The sequence below is a fragment of the Dasypus novemcinctus genome, chromosome 31, assembly GCF_030445035.2.
Source record: "Dasypus novemcinctus isolate mDasNov1 chromosome 31, mDasNov1.1.hap2, whole genome shotgun sequence".
In the NCBI taxonomy this organism is placed as follows: Eukaryota; Metazoa; Chordata; class Mammalia; order Cingulata; family Dasypodidae; genus Dasypus; species Dasypus novemcinctus.
Genome location: NC_080703.1, coordinates 45,277,448 through 45,295,983, shown reverse-complemented (window position 1 = coordinate 45,295,983; position 18,536 = coordinate 45,277,448). Strand labels below are relative to the sequence as shown.

At 34.1% G+C, this 18,536-nt stretch overlaps 1 protein-coding gene across 3 annotated transcripts in view; it reads right to left on the bottom strand.

Moving 5' to 3' along the window:
- DNAJC13 (DnaJ heat shock protein family (Hsp40) member C13) overlaps positions 1-18,536 on the bottom strand; it is a 137,780-nt gene that overhangs the window by 65,426 nt on the left and 53,818 nt on the right. For all 3 annotated transcript variants that reach the window (XR_011647845.1, XM_058290684.2, XM_023588537.2), the window contains exons 11-24: positions 18,386-18,465; positions 18,127-18,296; positions 17,523-17,622; positions 15,391-15,498; positions 14,521-14,676; positions 13,733-13,789; positions 11,638-11,759; positions 9,352-9,427; positions 9,032-9,127; positions 8,320-8,463; positions 5,427-5,509; positions 3,942-4,095; positions 342-445; positions 93-252 (exon numbers count right to left, since the gene is read on the bottom strand). Coding sequence is in view for 2 of the 3 variants with exons in the window: in XM_058290684.2 (XP_058146667.1) it covers positions 93-252; positions 342-445; positions 3,942-4,095; positions 5,427-5,509; positions 8,320-8,463; positions 9,032-9,127; positions 9,352-9,427; positions 11,638-11,759; positions 13,733-13,789; positions 14,521-14,676; positions 15,391-15,498; positions 17,523-17,622; positions 18,127-18,296; positions 18,386-18,465 (1,610 nt within the window). In the remaining variant the exon portion in view is untranslated. The remainder of the gene's footprint in view (positions 1-92; positions 253-341; positions 446-3,941; positions 4,096-5,426; positions 5,510-8,319; positions 8,464-9,031; positions 9,128-9,351; positions 9,428-11,637; positions 11,760-13,732; positions 13,790-14,520; positions 14,677-15,390; positions 15,499-17,522; positions 17,623-18,126; positions 18,297-18,385; positions 18,466-18,536) is intronic.

The window sequence follows — 18,536 nt, the reverse complement described above, 5'->3', positions numbered from 1 at the left end:
TTGATCATAGAAAATTTTAATTTAGTTTTAAAAATTTAGCATGTACCACAATGACACTATCAAATAGCAGTTTCCTTAAATGATATCCTTACCCTCTCCAACATTCCAATGATATATCTCGTATCTGTAAAAGGTCCTATTTCTTCATGACATCTGCCGTAAACAATAGCAAGGGCTTGCAAACATAAACACTTCATGTTTACTTTTGGGGTGAGCAGGAAACGATGATAGAGCTCATTGAAAAATTCGTACCTAGTTAAAAAAACAACAGCAATGCAGTAAAAACAGGCACAAAACCAGAAGTGGAAGATAAATATAACAGGATAAAAAGAGTAGCTTACGATCTCTTAATTGATCCACTTTCTTCGTTCTCATCTTCCTCCAATAGTAATCTCAGGTAATAGTCCCCTATTTTTATTTCCTCTGCCAGGCACTCATATTTAACCTTTATTAATAAAAACAAGTTACATAATTTTAGATTATAAAAGATTTTTTGGAAATTTCCCACAACTGCTTTTTTTTTTTCTGTTCAGATCTTTTATCTTCTCTTCGTAAGAGAGCTCTTAACAGAGAAAAAAAATCCATTTCTTAAAACATCTGGTAATTCATTATTATTAATATGATTTACTATTTCAATTAAATCAGCACCACAAGCTTTGTACTCAGTTGGCTGCATGATTCAAGGAAGAATTTGCAAGAATTGTAGAAAGGAATTCCCTAACCAGAAAGACCAATTATCAAAATTCTTTATCTAAAACTTAAAATAACTGATTTCTAAAATACAAATCAAACACACACACAGCCATTTTACTTTCATTCCATAAATGCTAAGCGTTCACCCATTCAAATTCTATTTATTAGCATATACTGTGTGCCATGTACTGGGACACAGCATTGAACAAAGAGATAAAACTTCCTGCCCTCAAGGGGATAGCAATAGAAAAATAAAATGTACAGGAGTTAAGTGTTACCACTATGGAGTGAACTAAAGGAGGGGAATGGGATGTGGAGAGAGAATGTGTTTATATGTGTGTGTATGTAAAAGGAGTTGCGTTGTTAAAAGACTGGCAAGGGAAGTCCCAATGGGATAATAACATTCCAGAAAAGACCTGGAGGAGATGAGAAAACAAGTTATAAGACTACCCCAGGAAAAGAATACTCCAGGCACAGGAACAACAGACAGGGAGACCCTGAGGCTAAACATGAATTTGGTGCTTTCAGGGAAGCCAGTTTGTCTGGAGCATAGTGACAGGGTGAGTTGTAGAAGATAAGGTCAGAGAAATAAAGCACAGAGTTGGGTGGTACATAGGTTCTGTCTTGTAAGTCACTTTAAGAATCCAGGCTTTTAACAATGGAGGGTGCTGAGAATTGAAGTGACAAGGTCACTCTAGTGCTATGTTGATAACAGATTGTAGGAAGGCAAGGATGGAAGTAGTGATATTGCTAGACAGAAGTGAGGATTGGGTTCTAGATAAATTCTGAAGGTACTTTCAATAGGCTTTGCTGACAAACTGGATTTTGGGTGTAAGCGGAAAGATGATTTCAAGGGTTCTGACAAGAAACAATGGAGAAGTCATTATCTAAGATTGGGAAGACTGTTCAGGGGAGGGCTGGAGGAAGGAAGAGGTGAACTCTGGGGAGGCAGAGGACTGTAATATAGAAGACAATTGTGGGAGTGTACTTTGGGCAACTATGGCATGGAGGGTCACTGGTACAGGGTGTTGGTGGTAGAGGAATGCATGGGGAAGGGTATAAGTGGGGCATGCCTCTATGGCATATGAATGTGTTCGTACAGTCACAGGATATTATCTCAGTGGGTGGAGACACACTTGATAACCAAGAAAATATTAAATTCCAATCCTGGGAGTCCTGTTACATACTCTAATAGAATGCAAGAATCTCTCAAATACATAGACAGTACCTAATAAAAGAAAACAGACCAAAATGTCAAGCCCTCAATATTAATGCATGTAACTCTGAATCTTACTCTTGTAAAATTGGAACTGAGCCTAATAATAATTATTGCCTAAGAGTTACCTCCTGAAAACCTTGTTACTCAAATGGGCCTCTCTCTAAACCCAACTCAGTAAATAAACACACTGCCTTCCCCCCAGCATGGGACATGGCTCCCAGGGATGAGCCTCCCTGGCAGCAAGGGATTAACACCAAGCACCAACCAGTGATGCACCTGAAAAGAGACCTTCACCAAAATGAAGAAACATCAAATACAAAAGAGATTTTTAATTACAACTAAGAGGTTTAAAAATGAGTTGGGAAGTCATTCCAGAGGTTATACTTATGTATGTCTCAGGCAGATCTCACTAACTGCCACTGTGAACAAAGCCTCAAATAGGTATACTCCTGAGGGTTCTAGGGCTATATGGGCACTATTAGAAAGACACACAACCCCATGAAATCAGCACTATGTTGGTGGGCCTCACCTTGGAATATATGACAGTCTATTTCTCCAACGTAACAGACTCACTTATAATTTCCCTACACAATTCTTCTACCCCTTTTATTTGAGCCTATAATTAGCACTATACCTGTTAAATATATGTTTTAAATCTTCTGTTTGTTCATATGCTGGTTGAGCCCTGAATCTCAGAAGGATTACGACCAATACCTAATCTCCAGTTCATCAGATTCGCTCAATACAACTAACAAAATGATGAGGATGGACAAAGCCCATCACAAAAAGCAGAGTATCTGCAACTGCAAGCAAGACAGGTCCATCCTTCTGCCCATGGGATCTAAGCCCCCTCTCAATCTGAGGCAGAGTGGGCCATCACCAAAATCCCAAAATCCTCAAGGTTGAGAAACGAACAAACCTAAGGGGGAAATGCAACCATGGACAAAGTAAACCTAATATTGTAGTAATGGAAGAACAAGTAACATTGATATAAAGATGATGGTTACTAGAGGTTCTGAGGGGAGAGGGAGGGAATAATAGGTAGAACATGGGAATTTTTAGGGCACTCGAATTAGGAGTAAACAACAATGTAAACTATAGACCTTGGTAGCAATGCCTCAACACTTATTCATCAATTGTAACAAATATCCTACACAATTGTAAGATGTTATTAATAGGGGAAGATGTGAGAGGGGCAGGTGGGAGATATATGGGAATCCCTTATACTTTCAATGTAACTTTTCTGTAATCTAAAACCTCTTTTAAAATAAAGTTTATTAAAAAAAAAAAAAAAAGATTGAGAAGACTTCCAGAGAAGTAGGTTAGGGGGAAGAACAGGAGCACAGTTTTAAAGATAAGTCTAGATGCTTTTTAGATATCCAGTTAATAGTTAAAAGTATGAAATCTAGGAAAGAAAGTCTAAGTAGGAGATAAAAATCTGCATGCCATCAACAAACAGAAAACATTTAAAGCCATGAGATTAAATGACATCATTTAGGCAATGAATGTAAATAAAAAGAGGTCCATGAACTGATCCTTTGGGACAGGCCAACATTTAGAGGTGAAGGAGAAGAGGAAAAATCATCAAAAATAATTGTGAAGGAATGAAGAAAGAAAAAAAACCCAGGAAGAATACAGAGTCCCAAAACCAAAATAAAGTTTTTCAAGGAAGAGGGAATGAGCACATTCAAATGATTATATGCAAGTGGGTTAGCTATGCTTAGATGAAGAAAGACTATAAAGGTCACAAAAGGGGAATAAACACATAAAGAACAGATTTGGAAGAAAAGCACAGGATCAAATTTATTAAAAACTCCTACTTGATTCTCAGGTGCAAAACTGAATTACTTAACAAAATTAACTTTACACTTTTGTCTCAGGCACAGATTAATGTTTTCTAGTTATTCCCACCCCCATAACATTAAGAGGGAAAGGTAAAGGCACAAATTATATAGTTATATACTCTGAAAAAAAAAATCACTCAAAAAATACTATGTTTTTAAAGATTCCTGCAAAAACTAAATTTTACCTCAAATTCATGGTGGTTCCAGGAGATCACATTAGCACTACCAAGCTCTCTATCAATATTAAATGCTCTCATTTCAGATTCAAGAGTATCTCTCAGTTCTTCTCGTGTTTTGAAATTCCAAATTAGGTTTGATCTGGCATGGTCCTGACTAAACCTAGATATACATATAATTGGTAAACAAAAGCAATAAACTTTAAAATAAAACCTACAAATATCATTTATTACATCCTTAAGCAAAAGCAGTGGAATTCATTAACTTTAGTGAATGTAAATAAAGAGAACAGAAACTGCATAAAGCAAATATAGTAAAATGTGAGTGGTAGAATCTTGGCTGTAGGGATATAATATTCTCTATAAAACTGTTTCACCTTTTCTGTATGTTTCATATAAATAGGGGAAAAAATGAATATAAACTATAAAACTAATCTGTGTGGAATTCAAAATAATTAACTGATATTTCAATTTCAATGCTTATTGCCAACACAAATTCCAGTCAGAAAATAATTCTATTTTCAAATATCAAATATCACATTAGAATAAGCTTTTATGGACTATTGATATGCAGTGTATAGGATGGGCAACATTCCAGGTTTCAATCTTATGGATGACCTAAGAAAGAACACTGCTCAACAGCCAAGTAGTAATTTGAAAATTTTCAAAATATCTTCCTTATACTTTTGTAACAACTTAACTGTTGCAATTAATTTGGACAAAAGTCTGAACTGAGGTTGGATGAACCTTGTCTCAGTCTGTGATCCTTCTAGAACCTCAGTAACTACGGGCCAACACATATGAAGGTTTCTTAAGGAAGAAAACCAACGTATATAATTAAGGCCATGTTACATACAAACACATACTATTTATTTTATAAGAACTTTGGCAAGTTTTCAAATCTCATATTTTCCTTTATTAGTGAAGTATAATCACACTGATAGACTAATGTAACAGCTTCCAGAATAAGTACTGCAAATTATATCGAACAAGTTTGGCAAACTCCCCAAACATATTTACTTCAATGTCCTTCTATGGGAGTTAGGGGTGGGGTGTTGAGGTATCGGGGTGTCGGGGTGTAGTAGATGGAAGAGGAAGAATGTTAAAAAGTCTGTAAAGGTATGAGTCTGCTAACTTGGATACTCATTTCACACAAGTCCCGTGTTTTCATCGTCTATTCCTTTTAAGACTCCATTTCCACCAAGGATTAAAGGAAATAATCAGTTATTTCTAAGCCTTAATAAAGTGTCTTAAAGTAGGCATCTCTAAGCCTGACCATTATTTTAAAAGTAAATTTAGCCCGTCAGGCTATCAAGACTTTATAAAATGCCTTAATTTTATGGAAATATCACTTATCAGATCAATCTTAACAGTTACAGTTCTTGAAATTGATACCTGTGGCATAAACCACTAGTTCTAGGAAAGAGATATCTGTCATGATTCCTCTAACACCATGCTAAATTAAATTTATTGGAAAAGAGGCTTAAAGTTTACCTATAATAGAAGAGATCCCAATTTGCTTCTATTTTTACTCTTTGTCTTCTCTTTCGAAGAACTACTGGCTTTTGACTTATATTCTGGAAAAGAAAAAAAACTTTACAGCACTCAAATCTGGGCTACCAAATAGGCTCAGTCAGAAGATCATCACTTTACTAGTGATGAAAAACATTTTTTTTAAATCAAATTTTAGCAGAAGTAAAATTAATGAAACAAAACCTACAAAGTATGAATAGAGGACATTAAATTACATTGCAATATAATATAATTTATATATTTCTACAAAGTATTGCTGAAATATTCTCCATGTGGCTTAAAGTTACTCTTTCAACAATAAATTTTGCTAAAGTTTAGAAAGTGAACACTAGTGAAATCTGTTGGACAAAAACAATAACTTGTTTCAAACATTTATATGTAGTTAATAAAAAAGTCAGGGGAGAACAATAATCGTAAAAGTTCACAGGTTATTAAATGCTAACAAAACCAAGAGAAATAAGTATGAATACTACAGAGATACTAGAGAAGAAAGACATACCTACATTCAGGCACCTGTGAAGTGAGATTCTAATTTATTATAAGACAAAGAATACTGTATTTCATACATGTAGCAAGAACTTGGACTCACCATGTCGTTTCTGTTCTGAATTTAATTGTAAAACATAAATGGAAACTCTTTAAAGAAAGTAAAAGAGTGTGCACCTAGATCTGCTAAATTCTATCATACAAATTCCACACGGATGCCACTGACATGAATCATCTTCATTTTGAGATGGAAGAGCCTACCTGTTTCCCTACGCCCATGAATCAAATGTTTGGGCAATCATGAATACTTTTGAGAATTCAAAGAAGGCTATGAGGGTCTCGTCCTCAGAAAAAGGCACATATTTAAGATTGATAACTGGATGAAAGATCTCAACAATTCCCTAAAACATGTTCATGGACCTGAGGTTAAAAACCTCTGTTCCAAGTAAAGCCTACAGCTATTTCAGACATGAACATTATAAATCTCAATGTAAAAGAAGGGAAAAAGTAGAAAGTGTTATAGATTAAAATATGAAACTCTGTAACTTCATTAAAGAAGTGACAAATTATATAAAATACATCAAGAAAGATGACAGAATAAAATAAAATGAGACAAGATGACAGAAATAATAAAGGTGAAATGAGTAGTAAAATGTTAAAGAGTAAATGCTGCTCAAAGTACAACATTCATTTGTTATATAGGGAAATGTTTCCTACAAGTTTTAATTCTATGCACTGTCACTGAAAGTAATGCAAAATTGGTGTGAATTAAGTAAACAATTCAGAAATTGGGTTTTATTGACAAACCATTCCTTAAAACTTCTAATTAAGAAATACTTTTTTCAATTTCTCCTCCCTCAGGACAAAAAAAGATGCAGCATAAAATAACAAAAATGTAGAAGTGATACAGAAAAAGGACGACCAGCTGTCTATAAACAAAACTGACTGATTTAGAGATTTGGGTTAAGAACCCTAACTAGCCAAACAAATCCCAAAACTGAAAATAACAAAAAGAGGAAGTAATCAGTTTTACTTATAAGCCAGATATTACCATTAGTTCAACAGAGAACATTAGCTGTAAATGGAAATGATTTCATAAACATTCTGATTATGTAAGAATTGTAGCTTGTTTCAAGATTTGTCACTTAATCTAAACAATGGTTAGTTTTCAGATTTTAGCTAAAGCACAAGATCATTCCATATTTTGATGTTAGTATCTTTATGAATAAAAGTCACAAAGATTATTCACTGTTTCCTAAAGAAATTAATGTTAACAGAAATGATAACCAGCTGATGTTACCAAAAGAATCTTTTGACCAGCGTAACTATTTGGTATTATTATTTGCTCAAAACTTTTGATAACACTCCAAGTAAACAACAGCAACAGACTAACAAAACATTATTGGTATTAAAAATATACCCTTTCCCTTCTGAATTGTTGTCTTCATACAGGAGATACTATTCACATTTCCAGTTAAACAAACTGTGTTCAAGTTCATGTTGTCTAATGATCCTTTATATTAAAAATATGTGCAATATTTTCATGCTCAAATTCTAAAGAACTGATCATTGGCTCCAATCTCAGAAAGACACAATAGACTGTATTTATTGTTCTGCTGTATAAGATGCTTTATGCTTACATATGCTGGAAATCTATTTTTTAAAAAGCCATTTGTTTCAGAGAGGTATTTGAATTATTTTCCTTGAATACGGCAACAGCTACCATAAAAAAAAAAAAAAGAAAGAAAAAGAGATGGTTATGGGCAAAAGAATGTGTTATCAGCAATAACTTAGATCAAGTCAGCTTTTATAAGCTTCCTTAACTCAACCACTGTACAGTTCACCATCAATAGAAGAGTGTACATTATTCAATCAGGTTCTACTGTACATATTACATGCTGAAGCATGAAGCTAAAACTGTTTTTAATCAATCTCACCTTGATTTGAGGAGCCAATATTGCAAATTTAATTTCAAAATGTGAAACTATTTTCAAAACTCTTACCAGGCTTGTTCTGAATAAAAAAGCTAAACAAGAAGAGCACCTTCATTTTAAAAGCTGCAAAACAAAGTCCCGAGAAGAAATAGATACATATGGATTTTAAAAGTATGGAAACTGGGGGTTATGGAAGAAAAATTAAGAATGGAATTGGAATTTTATATTACATATATAACTAAAATCCCATTCGCTAATTCTTAAAACTGTGAGTTAAGGAAAACTTATGTAAACACATGACTCAGTAACATTTCTGCTTAAGTTTCAAATGTTCAGTCAGAAGTATCTGACACCAAACCCATGACCAAAACAGCCTTAAAGTAGACCTTGACCACACAAAAGAGAGCTCGAAGTCTAGAAGATTTTGTTTTTACCTCTTTTTGAGCAATGCCCATTCTATCCCTCCAGTGCATCAACACAAGATCCACTTTTTCTTTGGCAAACTTCTCAACTTCTTTAGCAGCTTTTCCAGCTAGCCTTTGCCACTCTGGAACTTTATTAAACTTTCCATACTGATCCTGTAAAATAATACTGAAATCCATTACAGTCGTTTGTGGAAATTTATTTTAAAAAACTAAGTAAGGCTGAGTCACACTATCTATTTTGCATGATAAAATATGTAATACTGAATGTCAGGGCTCTTTGAAGAAACAATGAAAATTTCTACGACAAGAATTATAGAAAATCTTAAGAGTTTAGGTTTCAAGAAGGTTCCTTTCTGAGGGGTGGCAGATGCAAGGGGGAGATGGGGACAGACAGAGAAGTGGGGTGAGGACAAGACAGAAGGACAAACAAGACATTATTATAACAGTGTGTCATGAAAGATATACAAATAATTTTCTTAGGGATAGCCAAAACCCAACCATTACAACAGACCTTGTAAGGAAAAAAGTTCTACACCAACATTTATCTATCATATATTAAGAGCAAATTATCACATTATACTCTTGAAATTAATAATAGAAGGGTACTACTATTCACTGAAATAACTTCTTGGTTTATTCATAAAATATGTAATGTGGTTCACAGAAAAGTATACAACAGTACTCCTAATCCTGAAAAGACATTTAGGACAATTGTATTTACCATTGCTATTTTCACATTATCTCTAACATGCATCCGATCAGCATCCTTCTCAGGAACTGGATCTGGGCTGTCCAAGTATGCCAGCAAGCCTGGCGGCTAAAAACACAAACGAAACACAAAATCCGTTTTTCAGAAAAAAAAAAAAAGTCTTAAAAACCAAAACAGAGTAATACTATTTTTTAGCTATTAAGGGTAGTATTTATTATATAGCAACTTCTACAATAAGTACATTTTAAATTGAAAACTAACAAACAGAACACCCTCTAACAGCATAACTCACTCAATGAATTACACACGTTTTTCCACTTTAATTGACTTACCAAAATGCGTTTCAACAAGTTTGCTGCAGTTGCATTATCAGCTGTCCAGAGTCCCACTAAATGCCTACTTAGCTGTCTGAAAAAAGCAGACGTTGAGAAAGGTTTGCTGCTTTATCTCAGCTAGAACAGAAAGGAATTTTTAAGAACAAAATATCATAATTATAAGAAATATGCCTATAGTAAAAAATCAATGTGATGTTAAAGATAAATATTTAAAAAGTAATATCTTAATGCAAGGAAGTGTTTGAGATAGTAATTTAAATACTGCTGGCATTTTGGAATTTTCTCCAAATTGAAATGTTTCTGATAGGTTCACTAATTTTCAAGGGCCCTGAACATGGAAAGGCAGGTTCTTAGAACATTTAAAGAAAGGAAAGGAAAAATAAACAGAGTGATGATATAATTAGTTTGTAGAATGAGTCCTGATATCAAGAAAGCATATTGTAGCATTCTGTGGAATTCTGAATGAGCAAAAGTCACCAACTATGTAATAATATAATTTTTTTGACAAGGTCAGAGATAAAAATACTTTCAGTTTTTGAGTTTGGACAAAGATCTAAAGCACTTAGGAAATTATAAAAGCTAAAGGTATATTTTTTGGTTCAAAGTGAAAATCTAAGATCCATGTTGAATCTATGACTAGGCCTTTAATTAATCTTAATACCCACAACATCATCTGTGTTCTAAATGAGAAGCTCTTATTGACCAGAGACACTATTTACTCAATGTTGACTCTTCTGAACTTTGGTAGGGATTCAGTTATCACTTGTTATGAGAATGTGCATGAAACCAATAAAGGAAAAAAACAAATAATCGCCTATAGTTACATGCATTAATGTATGGATATATATGCTATATTTGCAGAAGAACAAAGTTTAATAGCAAACCCCAAATTGTACTTTATTCTGTCATCAGAAAATGGACACTACTAAAACTGTTCACAATTGTGCCTATTTGGAGGCTAGCATACTGAAGTAATGTGATTGCCATCATTGGTACTTGGAAAATACTCTATCAGTGACTCTTATTACACCTTTAGTTAGGGATTAAAGAGATAACATTATATAAAAGCAATTTGTAAAAAACAAAGCAACACAAACAAAAGTGGTGTTTCTATTATAAATTGATAGCTTTTCAATACTTTAATTAATCACAGTATGGAATGTAGCTGATTAATAAAAAGGAACACAACAAGCAAAAGTCTCACATGGGGGTTCAATGGAATAAGACATCAAATAGTCTATTTTAATGAAAGATGGTGTCTGGCACTGAAACAGCAGTCACAAGGAAATAACCTTCCCTGTGTATCTTTCTGTCCTCTCAGACAAATTTGAAGACTACTTTTGTGGCCTAACATTTACAAGTATGAGTCACAGATAGTTTCTCATAATAGTGTAACAGCAGAAAACTATAACAGCAGCATACCATAACATACAACAATTGGACACAGCCGTTAAAGAAACACAATTATCACAACAACAACAAAACATGTTTACAATTTATGCTATTATTAAAAAGCCAATGAGTTACTTTGATATACCCAAACGAATAGAATGTGTATGATTCTCTTATTTTTTTAACTAACATAATGAGTCATAACACAATATGTTAAGGATTTCTGAAAGGATCACATATCAGAAATGATAAAAAAAAAAGGTAAGGGGCTGGAATTTATATAGCCTGGTGTAACTGAATAGATTTACATGTCTGTTAATAATTGAATGATTACTTTAAGAAATAAGATTTAGCAAAGAGGAAATTATTTAACTCCAAGAGATTTAGGCTAGATCTGGGTTAGGCTGTTTAGATATAAGGTTTTTTCATTTCATTTTTAAGTTAGAGTACCTAACTGACCAAAGATATTTAGAAATTGGGTATGTGAAGTTTTCACATGGGGTCACCTGCATGCAAAATGACCACATGGAAATACAAGGACAGGCATGGACATGTGGTGGTAGTTCCTAAGCTTCTAGGCACTCTTTTCCACAATCAAGTCCCATGACTGTGGGCTCTGAGCCCAATACGAGGCTGATGGAAAAAAAGCAGTTTTTCTTCCTCATATCATTCAGGGCTAAGGAAAATGACCATTTGGACACAGTCCTTCTACAAGGAAAGGAAAAAAGGAGAACTAAGGGACTCAAAAGAGATTGGAACATTCATGTAATCCAAAAACTTGTTCAGTTTGTTTTATTTAATACCTGAATCAGTTCTCTAAACAGCAAGTTAATGTATAGAATCAGTTCTCTAAACAGCAAGTTAATGTATAGCAAACTGAAATTAACCTACCTATTTGTAAGCATCCTTTGATCTGAGCTTAGTGTAAACATCGCAGTATGCAAGTGTCGTGGTAAGGCACCTTCACTGAGGGCGAGCTCTTGCATTTTTGCAGCAATTTCCTTGTCACCTTCCTTTGGAAAAAAGGTAAAATGATCCCCAAAGCATCAATCTACAGCAAGCTACCCAAATTCTTTAAAAAAATTTTTACATTTCTAAACGAATTATTCATTATACAATATAAGAAAATTTTCAAATGCAACTTATAATTCAAAAGATAACATAGGTGAATAATAGTCCAAGTAATTTTTGAGATATTATTTGCCTTTGGAATGAAATTTAATGTTTTCTGATAAATCTGTCTTATGAATTGTGCTTTGCTTACTTTAGTATTAAAATTAAATTTGTTTCCTGAGTGTATATAAGTATATCAGTCAACAAAGGGAAACAGTAACTCAGGGAATCAGTAATTTCTACCAAAGGCTCTGCAAACCTGGCTTGCTTTTGATATTAACAATATATACATTTTCATGGTGAATATAATTATTTTTTTAAAAAAAGATGACCTGATGTAGAGGTAGTTCTTTTTACTCTATTTTGCTTATATGTACTCACTCTTACAACAGAGTAAGAAAGGTAGGACCACTAATCCAAAGGTAATCTTAGAAATATGAATTAAGTAAGCAGTGATATTTAAGACAACCTGTTGAAAAGCAAAACGCTCACAATATTAGTGAAAAAAGAAAAAGAGTATAAGTACACAGTATAATTAAACCAAAGGAGTACATATGATGTATGTAAGTATATATATATGTATATAGTATATGTACATATATTATTTTGAACAGAACACAGTCTGAGAGGAATTCTCTAAAATGCTATTTCTGAATGGTAGAAATAGAGGTGACTTATTTTTATTTGTTCCTTACATTTTTCTATACATCCCAATTTTTCTTCAAAGATCATAAACTGGTTTTAAAATCTGGAAAAATAATTTCAGATAGCTGCCAGGATTTCAGTGTAAATAAACAAAGTCTTGCTTACACAGACATCACTTCTAGTCATTGGCTACGGCTCAGATATGTGTAGCTTGTACCTGAAGCCAAAAGTGAGCCTTTTGGTCATGCCTGGCACTCCATGAATACTTCTGAATGGATGGCAATATAATGGTGCTTGGTCTCATGGTCCTCTCTGTCCTTGGCTACTGCAAGCCCCATTAAGTGAAAAGTGTGGTACCTACTTTGGAAGCTAATATTGAACGTGGTCCCATTAGCTGGAAGGGTTAGATTAGCCTTTGTGTATACATACTAAAAATGCAATAAACTTTCATGTGACAATCAGTTCAATGCCTGTATATCTTTTTTTAAAATAGGTACTTATGAGCATACCAAATGCTATGTTCATTATTTGCTACACGTTATATTTATGAGCTACAATGACAGAGATTTTTGGTTATAGAAGTAAACATATTTTATCCAAATCACTACTATGACAACAAAAGAATACAATAAATCAAAAGCCATTTTAGATTGATGCCACTGTAAACTTTGAAGTATGCACATTGGCATTCACTGTCATCTTTTAAAAAATAGAGGAAACTAAAGCAACTACCTAGGGAGAAGCAATATCTGCTAGACAATACTATCTTCTAATCTTTAGAGTTTAATTACTTAAAGTACTTTAGCCTGAAGAACAAAGTTTCTGGTTATCATTCTTACTTGATAGTGCCTTGCTATGAAATAATTCCTTTAATATATGTTTATGCAAATTTACTACCTAAAGATTTCCATACTATCACCACTACCCCTCCAAATAAGAGCAAGATAGAAAGAATGCTAGCTTCTCATTATTTTCAAGAAATTTTTAAAAATGCAGGAACAGAGATGTATTTGCTGTACAACTTGTCTACTTAGAACATCCATACTTGTCTTGAGGTTTGTTACTGTTAACTAGTTTAAAATTAATTTCTCAATGATTTAGACTTGCTTTTCTTACCCAGAAAAGCAGCACATTTCTCATAAAAGACTGAAAGGCAATTTTGCCAGCTGTAATTAAAATAGCCAATCAACATTCAAGTAAGTTTAAAATTTCAAAATTGTTCTCTCACCTCTATTATTGCCTTCATAACCAATCCAGCTCCCTTTATAATTGCCATAGAAGGATGCTTCAAAATGGAGAAATAAACATTATCACTAAAAAAATCATTTTATTCTAACACAGGTAGCTGTTGTCCCGAAGATATATAAATTTATGCAAGATATAAGCCATAAAATTAGTAAATGATACATCTCCAAGTTAACTCTTAGATTGGTTAAATACTTTTAAGTATTTTTTACAATACAGCTTTATAGATACTTAAAATTAAAACATAAAGGGTTTATACTAGTAGAAAACATATGGCACTTATTTGAATAATAATCTGTATTATGCTGTCGTGAATGATACATATCAAATACTAAATATATATAAATATTCTACATAAAATATGCACATACATGTATACAATACCATATTACTCTGTGAAATAACAAATATTTTCCATTGTTTATGGTTCAGTTCATAGTATTTGCTACAGTTCATATTATTTGGGAATTTGCAAAGAAATGGGAACTTGGGCCTACCAGAGAAAATGAGGTTTTCACTCCTTGCACAGATAGAAAGGATGGGCTAAGGAGTCAAAACAGTGGCTAATAGCTACCAACTGGGCTCTACATGAAACACCAAGACATCTATGGGCTTAAACGTCCAAATATGATAAGGTGTTGGACTGTATATTAAATTATGTATCAACATTTCTATAAAAGCACATACTTAATATTTTTTAAACAAAAGAAACCTAAAAGTGATTCTATCAGACTAGCTGTCATTTGATTTTCAAAACATATGAACTCTCACCTGAAAAAGTTTAAAGAGGGTTCTTCCATTGGATGCTACCATCTCTAAGAGCATATCAAACTGCTGCCCTTCAGTTGTCTCACTATATGGAGCACAGAGGGCAAAGGTAAGGAAGTCCAAGAGTGAACTAATAACTAGTGCACCAGTTCCATGATCCTGAAACAAAGCAAAATATCCCCTTAAAGACTCAGGGACAGGGAGCTTGAGTTAAAGCCCATCAGTAATGTGTTCTCTTGTGTTATTCTGTCAGAAGTAAACATTTACTTTCTCAACCTGAGGCTCAGAGTTTGATGACTATAAGTCGTACTTGTTATGTTAATGTAGTAAATTAATTACCCACCATAACTCAAAAGGAACAAAATTAAAATTCAGTCAAATTTCAAGAAAATAACAAAGATTCCTCAAATGTATATAACTAAGGGTAACATGTATTTATATTAAAAGTAATCATCCACAACACCTGCAAAACTCTGGCAATTTGTTTATATTTCTCCTAAATGTTATAGATTGCCCATCTCCAAAACTGCAACTGGTGATAGAGAAGCAAAGATTTGGCTTAATTTTTTTTAGAGTAGTTTTATTTTATGATTACATTTTAAAATAAATAGAAAAAACAAAATCTGGAAAATTATTGTAAAAATCTAAAGGCTTTACAACTTTCCCTTCCCAGATAGATACAGCCCTGAAGAGATATTGTCCTAAACCAGAATATTTTACTATCAGTGACCAAGCTGAACTGTGACCAATATTGACCAAAGTTAGGGGCTGCAATAAAAACAAAGAAGAAAAAGTTGTCCATGTTGCTCTTCTAGAATACCTTTAAATAATAGTATGGGATGTCCCGTTATGATAAGTTTAATTACAACTTACCACATGGGAATTAAATTTCTCCAGTAAGTTTTCCAGAAACTTCTTTGAAGAGAGAAGAGAGGCTTTGTTTAGCTGTTCTTGTCTCAAGTCATAGTCATCATGCATGGGCTATTGATTGAAATCAGTGATAATTCATTAGCAATCGCATGTGCTGGCATCCCACAAAAGTCACTTGTAAGAGAATTCATTACATACAGAAAGAAGTAGAAACCATAATCCTTAAGGAAGAAAAGAAACTCATGATAAGACTAGCAGGCAAAAGTGCTGGTTTCCTCCGGGGTTGATCAGACTTCACAGACAATCTCCCTAGCAAGTGACTGCAGATAGTACTGTTCACAAAGTACACTCTCAGAAGTCAGACCTCCTTCTTAAAAGGCAAACACAGTACTCCCTACCCTGAGAATTTCATAACCTAAATATGAAATGGGGAAAAAAAGCAAATACCAAAATTGGCAGCAAATTACTTCATTGACTCAAGATGATTCTCTGGAGGGATAACTGAGATTTTAAAATGGATCCTAGCTTAATGGTTAAGAGTAGAGTCCAAACTCTAATTCTGTACTCACTATAATGGGAAGGTAAATTACTTTACCTCTCTCAGCCTCATTTTCCTCAGCTATAAAACAAGAATAACAGTATTTATCTTATAATACCATTATAAAGTTTAAAGGTGATAATTCATATAAAATGCACATAACTGAGAACAGATGTGGCTCAAGCAATTGAGTGCCCACCTCCCACATGGGAGGTCCTGGGTTTGGTTCCCAGTGCCTCCTAAAGAAAACAGACAATGAGCAGACAATGAGCAAAAACAAAAAAAGAGCAGAGAGTAGAAGTGGCTCAAGAAACTGAGCACCTGCCTCCCACAAGAGGTCCAAGCTTCAGTTCCTGGTGCCTCCTAAAAAAACAGACAGACAACAAAGAAAAACAAGCAGACAACGAGCAAAAACTACGAACAGACACAGGTGGGAGCCAACTCAGGGGAGCTGATGTGGCTCTGTGGTTGAGCACTGGCCTCTCACATACGAGGTCCAGTTACCTCAAAAAAAAAAAAAAAAAGCACAAAGTCAATACCTAATATATAATGAAGGCTCACACCACTGTTATGTTTCAATTATCCCACTATTTGCTTAACTGAACAATTAGTAGGGAGGATAATAAAACCGTAAACTTTAATTCACTTTTGGGAATAACTGCTAGGTTTTATACATATGATGTTGGTTCCATATTGCTTGGCTTGCCTAAAACACTTTATATAAGGAAAAGTCCCAAAAACTACAAAAGAAATTAAGATAAATGAGAAACTTCAAAGTTAAACTGAACAACTGCCTCTCACTCCATACAAGCAGTCTGAAATTAGTTCATTACCTCTCAAACAGCACTCAAAAATGCCCCTTCTTCAGCCCCCATCACTGGCTCAGCATCTCATTTCTTTCATGATATTTTGATCTACCTGGTTCTAACTTAACCTCTAATCTGCTCTTCATACCACTAGAGTGGACTTTCTAAAATTCACACCTTACTGTGTTATTGCTCTTTTGTTTAAAAATCTTTTAGTTCTTTCTTACTCAACAGCTTTGTCTGATACAGAAGGCTTTTTATGACTAACTCTGCATGTATCTAGCAGCTACTCCTAATAACCAGTACCAACATACATACACTGTATGTTCCAACCACATTATTTGCTGCTTCTCAAACATGCTTTTTTATATGCCAGTCCCTTCCCAGGAAATTATTTCCGCAGTTAGCAAATGCCTTCAAGACTCAGATCAAGTATAATGTCTTCGAGAAAGACCTGCTTAGAATCTCTCATTTTCCTCACCACTGTAACAAAGCGCTGCTGTTCTGTGTGACCCCATGGTCTCTACTACTAATTTGTATACGTGTACGTAGTTCACTAGAATGTCAGCAATGTAAATGGAGGGAGTATCTCTGTATCTCTAGCACCTGGCACAGTTTCTGGCATAGTATGTGCCTAAGAAGTATTTATTTGAATATATAAATAGCTAAGAGGGAAATTTAGGGAATATCGAAAAGTGGAGTTTAATTGGTTTAACAGAAATCTGGGGTGTGGAAAGTAAAACCATCAGTAAACTTAAGAAAAACTGTTTCCTTAAAAAATGACCACTTACACACATGAGGGCACAAAGCATATCCACAGCGGCATGGATCACTCCGTTGTTGCTCCTCTTGAGCGCTTTCACAACTTTCACTCCCAGACGCTCCCGAAACCTTTTGGAACAAAAAGATAAGCATAAAATAGCACGATCAGAGCATTTTTAAATGATTTTATTGTTAAGCTATCACATAATAGATCACTGTATGTTTCTACTGCCTTACTGCAACAATTACATATTCTGAATCCCATTTCTAGAACATATTATGCCATCAATTTATTAAGTTTTCAAAAGAATTTTTTCTCCTTTGGAGGGGGAGAGGTTTTTTTGGTGGTGGTGGTGTTTGTTTCTTAGGTTAACTAAAACCAGAAAGCATGTAATTTCTCATTCAAATTAATTATAACAAGAGTCAGTAATATTACTGGTGAGTATGGGTCTAATACTTTACTTCAGTTCCATGCATCTTCCTTTTTCATTTCTTATGAATAAAAATGATCATATCACCACATAAAAGGTTAACAGTACGTGTAATCAGATATCAACAGATAAATTACAGAGTATTTGCTATCTGAACTGTTCAAATTCTGTAAGAGAAGTTAAGTTTCAGAAGACAACTTACTTTGGAAGCTGAGTGAAGGCTAGAAAACCAGCTTTGGAAGCCACAAGCCTCCTCACAGCCTGGAACTGACTCTCAAGTTCTGCATTTGAAGCAACAACATCCCCCTCTTGGGACAGTAATGCTGTTATGGCATTATTTATCAGTTTTTCTTTGTTTTCTGAGAAGAGACCCTAGGTGAAATGAGAATATTTCAAATAAGTTTCCATACCAAAAGTTAATGACAAATTGTAAATGAAAATTCCAATAAAATTGATCTTACATCCTGTGTCACTGCGTGCAGAACTCCACTGTATGAAATATTAGCATTGAACCTGAAAACAGCATCTGCAAAGTTGCCATCTGTAAGGTAACGAAAAGGTTCAAAAGGAGATTTAGAGGTTCGCATCTTAATTCTTAAAACAGTATTAAGT